The 13470-nt window shown below is 35.5% G+C and overlaps 2 protein-coding genes across 12 annotated transcripts in view; one reads left to right on the top strand and one right to left on the bottom strand.

Annotated features, from left to right (window-relative positions):
- Dnajc9 (DnaJ heat shock protein family (Hsp40) member C9) overlaps positions 1-1712 on the top strand; it is a 32606-nt gene extending 30894 nt beyond the window's left edge. For both annotated transcript variants that reach the window (XM_063239344.1, XM_063239343.1), the window contains one exon: positions 955-1712. In XM_063239344.1, coding sequence (XP_063095414.1) covers positions 955-961 — 7 coding nt within the window. In that variant the 3' untranslated portion in view covers positions 962-1712. The remainder of the gene's footprint in view (positions 1-954) is intronic.
- The window catches only part of Fam149b1 (family with sequence similarity 149 member B1), a 47744-nt gene that overhangs the window by 23746 nt on the left and 10528 nt on the right, over positions 1-13470 (bottom strand). For 7 of the 10 annotated variants that reach the window (XM_063239323.1, XM_005005328.4, XM_023566645.2 and 4 more), the window contains 2 exons: positions 8619-8761; positions 4331-4447 (listed from right to left, as the gene is read on the bottom strand). The exons of 1 other annotated variant lie outside the window; for it this stretch is intronic. In XM_063239323.1, the coding sequence (XP_063095393.1) occupies positions 4331-4447; positions 8619-8761 (260 nt within the window). The remainder of the gene's footprint in view (positions 1-4330; positions 4448-8618; positions 8762-13470) is intronic. 2 more of the 10 variants (XM_005005329.4, XM_005005330.4) reach the window with 1 other exon arrangement.

Here is a 13470-nt window from a genome sequence, read left to right as displayed (position 1 = left end):
GAGTCTAGAAAGGCTGGTTAAGGGGAACTGGCTTAGCTACAAGGGGTGCCTGTTGCAGTCCTCTCTCCATTCTGATAGCTGGAAAGTGAGCATCATGTTTGAACCTCTGTCTGTCACTAAAGAAAACCTCAAGGAAAACACTATGGGCTGTGATGGTGCAGCAGAAGGATGGAAGCAGTCTAAATCCTTGAAAACACCACATTACCACTTTACTATCTTTAGATTGCCTTCATCCAGACTTCTTTTCAATAAAGAGAAATTCTTTGTTAAGTCATTAAACAGTGTAGGGGTCATAGGAAGTAGTTCCTAGTCTGGCGAGGTTTGCTGTATTAATCTGGCTACTTTACAGTAATGGAAAGTAAAGTTTCAAAGAACGGGAGCGTCTTTCACTTTTCTGTCACTGGACACGATACCCAACATCTGAAACTTAAAGGAGTAGCTTATTTTGGCTCATGATTTCAGTCTATGGTGGCCAGGCTCTGAGGCAGAATCCGATGGCAAAAGGGCAGAGCAGAGGGAAAGGTGTTGAACCCATGGCAGTCAGGAGGCAGAGAAAGAAGAAAGGAGTGGAGAGGGAGAGCCGCCCTTCCAGGCACTTCCCCAGTGACCCACCTTTGATCAGGTCTCCCTTCCTAACAGCAAGTCAGCTATGAACTCATCAGTGGAGACTTGGATGCACATTTTAGATTTAAACCATGAGAGGGGTTGCCAAGATCTTTATGTTAGAACACTGTGGTAGTGGTAAAGAGGAAAATGGAGTGAAGAGGCTGCTGCACAAGATGCAGCAGGGCTGGTAAGAGCGTGGACAATGGCAGGAGGCAGAGGGAGTGAGGGTAAGGGGTAAGAGAAACAGCCTGGAGAGCCCACTTCTAAACCAGCTGTAATAGTGTTTATGAGTCTTTAAATTTGTAACTTAAGGTTGTTTAAACTTTTTGCTTTGTTTCATATTTATAGAGTTTAATTTGGAACCAGCCCTTCAAAGCTTCAAACTTCTTCAGCTTTCCAGAATGGTTGGGAGGAATAAGTAGCCAAAAGCTCTTTTTCCTTCCTAACATCTGAGAAGCACAGATGGCCACTCAGCTCCATTTTGGACCCAGGTTATCTCCCAGTGGACTTGTGATGACTGCAATAAAGAAAATTTACATGAAAGTGTGATCTCATGATGCCAAAAGAAAGAAAACATAATGCTGGAAAGCAAATATGACTGTGGATGGCTCTACACAGAAGAACTGAAATAGATTATTTCCCTGGCTTTATAGAGTTTCAGAAAGCTCTTCATCTAAAAACAAATTCTGATCTGTAATTAGCTTCACCAGCTCATATGTTTAGGACAATTGAAAAACAGAAAACCAAAGCAAGGAAAATCTGTAACTTCTAATGAGTAACATGAGGGAGCAGGGTTTAGAACAAACAGTTGTTATATTATTTAATAACGTTTTGATATTATAAGACATTAGATATATCATCTTCATCATTTAAGTGTATGATTCACTCGTGTTAAGTAGATTCACATTATCACGCAGATTTCTGTAACTTGTCTTGCAAAAGTGAAACTCCAATGGCTCTTTCTTCTCTCCAGCCCTTGACAATTGCCTTCTGTTTTGTTGCTCTAATTTCTGACTGCTTCAGATACTTCATGTGAATGGAATCATAGTACTTGTCCTTTTGTGATTGCTTATTTCACTTACAATAAAGTCTTTGAGGCTCACCAATGTTGTAGCATGTGGCAGAACTTCCTTATTTCATAAGGTTGCATAATATTCATATATTTATATATCACATTTGTAAAAATCCATTCATCTGTCAGCACACATTTAGATTGCTTCCACCTCCTGGCTGTTCCAAATGATGCTGCAGTGAATTCAAGTGTGCAAGAACCTATCTGAAGATCTGGCTTTCAATTCTTCTGGAAATATAACCAGAGGAGGGATTGCTGGGTCACAGGACAGTTACATATATTATCTTTTTAGGAGCCTCCACGCTGTTTTCCATAATGACTGTACCATTTTATATGCATGCCAAAAATAACCCAAGGGTTTCAGTTTCTGTGCGTCCTTTTTAGTGTTTATTTGCTGTTCCTTTGATGATGGCCATTCTGATGGATATAAAGTGTGACTTCACATAGTTCTAAGTTATTTCTTTTATGATAGCAATAGTGAGTGTCTTTACATGAGCCTCGTGGCCATTTATGTATCTCTGGTTGTCTATCCAAGTACTCTGTTGATTTTTCAACGTGGCTACTTCTTTTTGTTCTTGTCTAGTTGTAGAAATTCCTTATAAAAGCCAGGAGAGGTGGTTCACACCTGTAATCCCAGCATTTGGGGAGGCTGACGAAGAAGTATCACTGTGAGTTTGAGGCCATCCTGGACTACAAAGTGCATTCATGGCCAGCCTAAGACTATGTAGTAAGGCCATGTCTCAAAAAGACACCACAAAAAATAAGCTAAAAAAAAACTTCCTTATAAAACCCCTTATCAAACATGTTTTGCAAATAGTTTTTCTCATTTCTTATCTTTTAATGTTTTTTATTATTTCTTTGATACACAGAAATGTTTGATACAGTCCTATTTGACTATTTTTGCTTTTGTTGCTTGTTCTTCTAATATTAAGTCCAAGAAGTTATTATCAGGGCTGGGATTTAGCTCAGTGGTATTAGCACCTGCCTGGCAAGGGCAAGGTTGGAAATTCAATCTCCAAAAAAAAAAAAAAAAAAAGAAATTAGCAAATTAATGTAGTTTTATCTTATGTTTTATTATAGAAGTTTTATAATTGTGGGCCTTCTAAGTTTTTAACTTATTTTGAGTTAATAATTTTATATGGTAGAAGGTAAAGGTTGAACTTCATTCTTCTAGATGTGTATATCTAGTTTTGCCCACACCATTTGTAAAAGAGACTATCCTTTCTCCATTTCTTATTTTTGTCTGAGAACAGCTGGGGCTACAAAGTGAGCCCAAGGCCAGCCTTAACTGTACAGCGAGACCCTGTCTCAAAAAGACACAAAAAAAGTTTAAATATTTAAGTATCTGAGAGGCTATGAGTTCAAAATAGTACTCAGGAATAAGTATCAAGTATACACAAAAGTTGTTACATGAAAAGAGTAAATATGGATTAACTTTTACTCCTTTAAATAAGTAGGGTGTGCTATATAGCTGAATAAATTTTGTCTACGTATATGTTTATGTATATGGTATATAGTTAGGTATTTATTTTATCTATGTAAGTATCTATTGAGAATTGTAAGTCAAATTCGTAGAAAAAGTCAACCTGAAAATGAAAGACTCATCAGCAATGGTGGCAGGAAGGAGAAAGGAGAGAAAGGATGTCAGTAGCCTGCTGCAGAATGAAAAGTCAGCCAGACATCTTCAAGAGGAAAGCTGACTGCTCAGACTTGGGTTTTTATTTCTTTGGAGGTAAAACCTCTAAATGGACCTACTTCTTATTGTTATAAATAAGGTACACAATGAAGTTTATACTCACAGATGAGGAAAATATATCCTAATGACAATATATGTTATATAATTTTGTTCAGAGAAAATCAAAGAATATATTATTTCTATGGGTGCCAGATTGTAAAAAGTTTAAATTTATGAAAAAAAAACTTTAAATTTATGTAAGAGTAAATTTTAAAAGACTTATTGATATAGTACATTGAAAAAGAAAGCTAAAAGCTTGAGTTTAAATCAGTTTGAGAAAAAAAAATATATAATTCTTTGGACAAAAACCAGTTGACAATGCAGTCTCCCAACTCCGACTGGCCTATAACAGTATGTATTACTTTTGTAGTTTGGTGAGATTATTGAAAACCCAAAAATCACCAAAATTAAATTCTGTTACTATAACTCTTGGGAGATAGTGAGTAAAACTATAGCCTTCACAAAAAGCATAGGAATAATTTTTAAATGAGTTAAAATATAATATGTTTTACAGTGGACTTCAGTATAAGCATAGGTTTATAATAATAATAGGTTTATAATTTAGAAATAATGATACTTGGATAGTGTCACTGTTCAAAAATCTTGAGGCAATCAAAAGATTTAGCCTTTTAAAATTATTTTGAGCTGGATGTGGTCACAAACACTTGTAATCCCAGCACTTGGAAGCTGAGGGCAGGAGGAGGACTGCTACAAATTCAAGGCCAGCCTGGGCCTTGAACTCACTATATGTATATAGTGAGTTCATAACCAGCCTGAATTACACATTAAGACTACTCCTAATCCTTTAGCATTTTCTGTACTTTACCAGTAAGTAGAAAGAAGTGTCTTAATCCTGTAATTCAGTTGTCAGAATACAATACTTAAATACTAGGATACTGAAATACAGTAATACTTACATAGTAGAATCTCTTTCTTGAGATAAAACTGCTTCTTGTGAAACTGAAACAGCAGAAGGGGATCTAGGATATAATTCATAACCTTCACTTGGAGTAATTATCTGCCTACCTAGAATCCTTCAAAATGAAAAAACAGACAATTAAGCACTTTGGCATACATATAAAATCTGGGCATTTTTGGAACAAGTCTAGTGGTTCTTCACAGAAGTTCATTACACACTTAAGTCTGACATGATTAAAAATTATTCTAGATTCTTAAAATAATTGGAAAACACAGAAGAAATGGACCAATTCCTAGATACATACGAATTACAAAGCTGAATCAGAAAATATAAAAATCCTAAATAACCCAGTATCAATAAATGAAATTGAAGAAGTAATTAAAATCCTATCAACAAAGAAAAGCCCAAACTCTGACAGATTTACTGCTGAATTCTACAAGAAATTTAGGGAAGACCTAGCACCACTACTTCTCAAACACTTTGTCACTGAAAGGGAAGCAATCCAAATTCATTCCTGGAAGTAAGCATTACCCTGATACCAAAACCAGAGAAGGACCCCACTAAGAAAGAAAATTACAGACCAATTTCTTTACTGATGCAAAAATCCTCAATAAGATGCTGGCAGACTGCAGCAAATCATCAAGAAGATTATATACCATAATTAAGTGGATTCATCCCAGGAATGCAGGGACAGTTCAACATATGCAAATCAATAAATGTAATACACCATATATATATATTTTTTGTCTTTTTCCTTTTTATCGGTACCGGGGATCAAACTCACGACTGCCTGCTTGCAAGGCAGGTGCTTATGCCGCTGAGCTAAATCCCCAGCCCCTGTAATACACTATATTAACAGAACCAAAGACAAAAATCTATGATCATCTCAATAGATGCAGAAAAAGCTAGTTTACAAAGTCCAGCATCCATTCATGATAAATACAGAAAACTAGATTAAAAGCCATCTATGACAAACCAACAGTCAACATCATGCTAAATGGACAAAAACTGAAAACTCTTTCTCTAAAATCAAGAACAAGACAAGGATGTCCACTGTCTCCTCTCTTATTCAACACAGTCCTGGAAACTTTAACTGGAGTAATTAGATAAGAGAAAGAAATAAAAGGAATAAATATAGGAAAGGAATAAGTTAAACTGTCATTATTTGCAGATGACATGATATTCTACATAGAAATCCCAAAAGCTCCACCAAAAAACTGTTAGATTTAATAAGCAAATTCAATCATGTAGCTGGATACAAAGTCAACATTCAAAAGTCAGTAGTCTTCCTGTACATAAATAACAAATTCACTGAGCAAAAAATCAGGAAAACAACACCTTTCACAATAGCATCCAAAAAAAGAAGAAGAAAAAGAAATACCTAGGAATCAATCTAACAAAGAATGTAAAAGACCCCTACATTGAAAACTATAGTACTCTGAAAAAGGAGATGGAAGAAGATATTAGAAATTGGAGTGATATCTCATGCTCTTGGGTAGGAAGAACCAATATAGTGAAAATGGCCATGCTTCCAAAACTATTACACAGATTCAAGGCAATCCCAATCAAAATTCTAATAGCATATCTCACAGAAGTAGGGAAAACAATCCTAAAATTCATCTGGAACCAGAAGATACCTAGAATAGCAAAGGCAATCCTGGGCAACAGAGGAAAGGCAGGGGACATCACAATCCTTGAAATTATACTATAAAGCTACTATGATAAAAATTGTGTTGTACTGGCAAAAACAGACGCAAAGATCAATGGAACTGATTAGAAGATGCAGAAACAACTGCAGACACACTAAGCGACCTTATCTTTGACAAAGGTGTCAAACACATTCACTGGAAGAAAGACAACCTCTTTAATAAATGGTGCAGGAAAAACTGGTTCTGTACATGCCAAAGATTAAACCTGGACCCATATCTTACATGTACCAAGCTAAAATCAGAATGGATCAAAGATCTTAAATGTTTTTTTTTGTTTTGTTTTGTTTTGTTTCTTTTGGTACCAAGGATTGAATTCACGACCATATGCTTGCAAGGCAGGTGCTTATGCCGCTGAGCTAAATCCCTGGCCCAAAGATCTTAATATTAAAACAGAAACATCAAATCTTATGGAAGACAGAATAGGTAAAACTCTTGAAGACACAGGTGTAGGCAAATACTTTATGAACAAACTTTATGAACAAGGAATCAACAACTGAGACCTCATGTTATTGAAAAGCTTTTGCATAGCAAGAGAAACCACCAACAGAGTAAATGTTTGTCAGCTATTCCTTAGACAAAGGATTACTACTGAGAACATACAAAGAACTAAACAAAAATCAGTCCTCCCAGAATTAAAAACCCAATCCAAAAATGGGCATCTGAGATGAATACACCCTTCTCAGATAAAAAAAAATACATACAACCAATAAATATATGAAAAGGGGATGGGGATTTAGCTCAGCGACATAAGCACCTGCCTTGCAAGCAGGTGGTTATGAGTTCGATCCCTGGTACCGATAAAAAAAAAAATTCAAATAAATGTATGAAAAAATGTTCAACATCACTGGTCATTTGAGAGATTCAAATTAAAACCACACTGAGATTCCTCCTCACCCATAAAGAATGACTACTATCAAGAAATCAAGCTATAACAAATGCTGGAAGGGCTGTGGGGAAAAAGGAACCCTTCTCCATTGTTGGTAGGAGTACAGAATGGTGCAACCACAGTGGAAATCAGTGTAGAGATTCCTCAAAAGATTAGGTTAGGAGGTTCCATTTGACCCAGCTATTCCCCTTCTGGGTTCCTTTCCAGAGAATTAAAAATATTGTGCCACAGTGATATATGTCTACCCATGTTTAGAGTAGCACAATTTGTAATAGCTAGATCTTGGAAACAACCAAAATGCCCATCAACAGAGGATGAATAAAAAAAACATGTGGTACGTTTATATAATAGAGTACTACTCAGCCATAAAGAAGGACAAAGTTGAGACTTTTTTTTTTGGTCTTTTGAGACAGGGTCTCACTATGCAGTTCAGGCAGGCCTTGAGCTCACTTTGTAGCCCAGGCTGGTCTCACACTTGCAAGGATCCTCCTGCCTCAGCCTCCTGAGTGCTGGGATTACAGGCCACCATGCCTGGCTCAAACTTGAAACTTTTATAGGTAAAAGGGTGCAACTTGAGACTGTACTCATAAGTGAAATGTCAGATATGCATATGTAAACATCATATTGTCTCACTAATGTGAGACGCTGAAAGAAAAATATAAAACATATAGTTAAAATACTTACACTACTGATTTCTCTGAGTTTCTGAAGAGAAAGGGAATTGTTTGGTCACTGAATGCAGATGTCTTGCACACTGGGTGACCAATTTGGGGATAGCAATGTGCAGTGTATGTACCACTGTTGTCCCTTGATTGTTGTTTAAATTTTTTTTTTACTTTGAAATAAAATGGATTTGACTTAAACATTATTCTTGAAAGAAAATATGAGGTCTTACTATGGTATATGTTCAAAAAAATAGAGATGGAAAAGAAAAGCTATAGCCTAGAACTTAAAAAAACCCAAGGAAAATTGAAGTTAATCAAGAGGAAAAGAAATCAAAGGAAGCTGTGTAAACATTTGCCCTTCTTCCTAATAATCAGCATTAAATCATTCATAACAGGATAAAAGCTCAGCCAAATTGTTGACAACTATGACTTACATTCTTAAAATATGAAGCTGTATGGATTTTAATTACACATGGTAAATGTACTACTGTGGATTCTGAGAGAAGCTCCTGCCTGGTAGGTTGTTTATATTTTCAAGTATGCATAAGAATTTAGTTGTAGACAACAATGTCAACAAATACATTTTCCTGATCATCCTATTTAAAAGAAGGGCTCTTGGTGGGCATGGTGGCGCACACCTGTAATCCCAGTGCTTGGAAGGCTGAGCCTGAGAGACTAGTGTTACTTCAGGCCAGCCTGAACTTTAGATGAGACCTTGTTTAATAACAATTAAAAAAAAAAACAAGGAAGAAAGGTTCTTTGGACGGCCCTGACACCCAGACCTTAGTTACCAGTATAGAAAGTTTAACTCAGTTAGGATGACATATTTGATGATTATGCGTAAATACGTCAAGAAACGTCCATCACTTGGAATGTTCTCTCAGTGAAGGCTTATACCATATAACCTTATTTATGTTTATTCACATCATACCCATAAAGATTTCAGAATATAAGCTTTCTTTGGAAATCCACTTTTTAAATGTTAGTTTTTGCCACAAGCACAAGTCACCAGTAGGGCCTCAGTACCTGAGGTGAGGAAAGCTGGATGTCCACTGTTGGCACTCGTCATGGAGACTCCTTGTGTGCACACTCAACTTCCGCTCATAAAGGAGCTCATCAATGGCTGTGAACATTGCCTGCACTTTTTCAGTGGCATTTTGATCAAGTTCCTAGAGGAAAATAGTCCCCCAAAATATTTAGGTGAGCCTCAACCTCTGGTAACAAAGACTGAAAGTAATCAGGTTTTGCTTTGTTTTAAATATTCGGTCTACTTGAAACAAGTTCACATGAAAGAAAGTTAAATTAAGTTTCAGAGCGCATGTAATTTTCAGAATTTTTTTCTATTCTATTTAGAAAACTTACAGAAATAACCTCTTTTAATATATTCTTCATTATAAACTATTTTTATTGTAAAAAAATTTTTTTTGGTACTGGAGATCAAACTCATAACCTCATGCTTACCAGGCAGGTGCTTATGACACTCAGCTATATCCCCAGTCCCTATTGTAAGTATCTTAAAAAACACAGAAAAATATAAAAATTAAAATTATCAAAAAAATAAAATTGTCTATATTTTCAGCTCTCAAAGCTGATGTCTGTTATTTATTTATATTTAGGAGACAAGGTCTTGCTCTGTTGCCCAGGCCATTGCCCCAGACTCCTGGGCTCTGACAATTCTCTTGCCTCAGCTTTGCGAGTAGCTGAGAATACAATAAAGAGCGTGCAGTTTCTTTTTGGGTGATAGAACTGTTCTAAAGTTAGACAATAATGATGGCTGCAGAACTCTGAGAATAGACTGAAAGCTACTTACTTGACACTTTAAAAGGGTAAGTTTTATAGTATGTGAATTGTATATTAAATAAGAAAACAAGAATAATAAAGCTAATGAAATTTTAACCTTTTTTTGAATTTTAATCTATTAAATAGATGAGATAAAATATTTAAATTAAATGTCAAAAAATTAAAAGGACAAAGAATGTAAATTTCTTTCAGAGGCCAACACTTCCCTAGGATTCAGTTCCATTAAAAAACTAGATATTCTATTTTTTTTTTTTTTTTTGTCTTTTTCCTTTTTATCGGTACCAGGGATCGAACTCACAACTGCCTGCTTGCAAGGCAGGCGCTTATGCCGCTGAGCTAAATCCCCAGCCCCGATATTCTATTTTCAAAATGAATGTTAAGAAAATATTGTCAGACAAAAAAATAAAAAAATAAAAAAAAAAAAAGGGGGCTGGGGATTTAGCTCAGTGGCATAGGCGCCTGCCTTGCATGCAGGCAGTCGTGAGTTCGATCCCTGGTACCGATAAAAAGGAAAAAGACAAAAAAAAAAAAAAAAAAAATTAAAAAAAAAAAAAGAAAATATTGTCTTCCAAATCCCATTGAGAGAAGGTAAAAAAGGAATACATGTGTAGAACCGTCATATTCCTTTGGATTTGTTTTCACGACAGCAGCTTACATTCTGATGAAATGGGAAAATCTGTATTTTCTGGTATGAAAGAAATTCCTCCTGAAATTGATGTACACAGTGCCTTTTTCCGGCTTTCATATTCTTCTATAGACTCAAATCCCTTCTGTCCTCCAAGGCCCATTCAGATTACATCCTTTTTTTTTTTTTCACATTCTCTTTTTACCTTGTGTGACTTTTTTGTTCCTACCTTCACCCTGTACCATAAATTATTCCCTGTATAAAACTTTTATATTTTAACCTAATTGTCTCTTAGGTCTTTATTTATTTTATTTTTTATTTATTTATTTATTTTTTTTGTCTTTTTCATTTTTATCGGTACCGGGGATCGAACTCACGACCGCCTGCTTGTAAGGCAGGTGCTTATGCCACTGAGCTAAACCTCCAGCCCCTTATTTATTTTCTAATTTGAAGTTTTAGAGAAGTAAATTTTATTTTTTTACTGAATCTTTGTATCTCACAGTAAATCCAAATTGATTAAAATAGTAAATAAAAAAACAAAGGCATAAAAATTTTAAAAATAGGTATTCTCTACCTATGTTTTGGCAACACATAGTTTTAAATTTTAACTTAAAATCATACTTTGCAAGTTCCTAGGAATGAATCTTTAACAAATGTACAATGATTTTATGAATAAAATTATTTAAATCTTACAGAAAGATACTAAATAAGATCTAAATAAAGTTCTTTAAAATTTACTTGGAGAGACTTGCATACCAAGTTCATGAGTAGAAATAATTATCAAGATGGCAGGCCTCCTAAAACTGACCAATGCAATTTTATTTTATTTCTTTCTTTCTTTTTTTTTTTTTTTTTTTTTTTTTTGGTATCACCAGGCAAACTCAGGACCTGTGTTTTCCAGGCGGTCACTATGCTGCTGAGCTATATTTCCGGTCTCTGATCTATGCAATTTTAGGAGCCTTCTGTCGTACATAAATATATTGACCAAGACAGGAACAATCCAAATTTACTCTACCAGATAGTATGAATTATTTTAAAGTTCCAGTTATAATTAAAGCCAGTTGTGTTGGCATGAGTTTATGATAGGTCAATTTAAAGGGTAAAGGAACAGGTCCTTTTAGATTTTAAAACTTGGTCTATGAAAGAGATAACATGGCTTATTAGTGGCAAAGGAATATATAGTTTCACTGGAATAATAATACCTAGTGAAAGAACTCAGAAATTAATGTGTGTAATTTTAGAGAACCCAATGGCAGAGTGGGGGGTGCCTCAAGTATTTAATAGAAAAACATCATAAATACTGAAAATTTTGCTGGACATTCTCTACATTAACCAAACCCAAAATGTGAAAAATGTTCCTGCTTAGACCTAGTCAATAAATGGTGCTAAAACAATTCATTATGCATATGGGAAAAACAGGATTGGGTTCCTACTATACACCATATACAAAAGGTAATACTAGGATAAGGTCTAAATGTGAAAATTATGGAAGTCACATATTATTGTACAATTCATTTAGCAAAGGATTAGTGTCAGTCATGAACTGTATTTTGTTACTATAAATAGTAACAAAAATAACATGACTTAAACATGTAAAAGTTTAATTTCCTCTCATAAAACGTAAAAATCTAAGAGGCAGGCATTAAAAAACAGATATGGTGGTTTCAGGGACATTAAGGACCTAGTTTCTTCTATCATTAACATTCTCAGTAATGTTTCATGGTCTGAGATGGCTCCATGTCTCAGGAGTTAGGGGAAAAGGTATAAATGGAAAAAATGGCACTCCAGAAAGCCCCATCTCCTGACCTCTGTGTGCAAGTGATTATCTACCCCTACCTAGAATAGAGGCTGGGAAATACAATTTTTCAAGTGAATCCAGTACTCAAAGTTCTACAGAGATAGGGGATAGAATACAGATATTCCTTGTTTAATAACCTGTTTAAAGACTGTTTGAATTGGGGCTGGGGATTTAGCTCAGCGGCATAAGCGCCTGCCCTGCAAGCAGGCAGTCGTGAGTTTGAGCACTGGTACCGATAAAAAACGAAAAGACGACCAAAAAAAAAGATTGTTTGGATTTAGGACAGAGGCCTAGTGTTTGGATTTATGACCTGCTACTTGTACTTATGAACTATTTTTTGTATAGTTATGTACATCTTGTTGATAGAGCCTCAGTGTTTTTTATTTATATAGTCCTGTAATTTTTGCTAATTGTACTGTACAGGACAGTACTGTAGTTTTATGTTCTATTACACATTACAGTATTCCATGTAAGAGTTAAATAAAGGCAAAGTCAAGTTGGAGTTTCCTTTGACCATTTCTTTGTCCTGAATATTGTAATGTACATACTATATACCATTCCTCATTTAGTGACCAGTTCATTTAATAATGTACTCAGAGGAATAGAACTCCATTGTTAAACTAAGAGTGCCTGTAGCCCATTGTGTTTTAGGCACATTCACTAAGCAAGTTGTGCAAATAAACACAGCATTCATGAAAAGACAAATGTCTTCAAAATATGTATTATTTCTAATGTCTGATATTGGGGAAAATAAATTGTCTGGCTCTTTTGGATACTGAAGAAAATAAACAACCTCAAAAAAAAAAAATGTATAGTTTGTTTTGATGCAGAAGAGAGTGATTTGAACCTGAGTCTTAGGAGACCTGTCCATCACAGATGATGCAGGCAGAACAGCTGTACCAAAGGGCCAGCAATAGTTACCAGTGCACTCTTTTCACCTCTAAGCACTATTTACTTCCAACAGTGCCTCCGGTGACAATGAAACACACTCATTTGAAGTTAAATAAATACCTTTTTTTTTTTTTTTTTTTTTTTTTGGTCTTTTTCGTTTTTACTGGTACCAGGGATTGAACTCACGACTGCCTGCTTGCAAGGCAGGCGCTTATGCCGCTGAGCTAAATCCCCAGCCCCAAATACTTAAGGTTATTTTCAAACAAACTCTTCAGAAGTGATGTTTCCTTTGAAACTTTTGGATATATAGAAATGTCTCATAAGGGTGTACATATTTTCTCAAGGGTTACATACACACTTCTGAATCATGGGGAACAACTAATTATCACTGTTACTCTTGGCCCTGTGATTGTTTCATGTGTATCACTTCTGATACTTGTGGCCAGCAGTAAGTTCCTTTACTACATAGTTTGTATGTGTTTCTGTCTTTCAAGGTATTTACTGCAGAGGCAGGCAGAGTGATGGCTCCGTTGATGCCAGGATGTTTGGCATTTCCCGTGATTTTTAGAGTCAAGCAGGCTTATTGTCTGTGATATGTTCTTGTAGTGTTTTAGTTTCCTTGGCCCCTTGCAATGACCTGCAAAAGATCCTTTATTAGTGAATCAAACCTGCACATTCAAAACACAGCTTCTAGGAGAATCAACTGTTTGATCAATGTAACTGATCAACTGAAGAATTTATGGAAGCTGCTAAGATGCCAAGAA

This window comes from Cavia porcellus, unplaced genomic scaffold (genome assembly GCF_034190915.1).
Source record: "Cavia porcellus strain 051 isolate PalLab524CR breed Dunkin Hartley unplaced genomic scaffold, mCavPor4.1 scaffold_28, whole genome shotgun sequence".
NCBI lineage: Eukaryota > Metazoa > Chordata > Mammalia > Rodentia > Caviidae > Cavia > Cavia porcellus.
The sequence above is the reverse complement of the archived record's forward strand: the minus strand, read 5'-3'. Positions and strand labels throughout refer to the sequence as shown.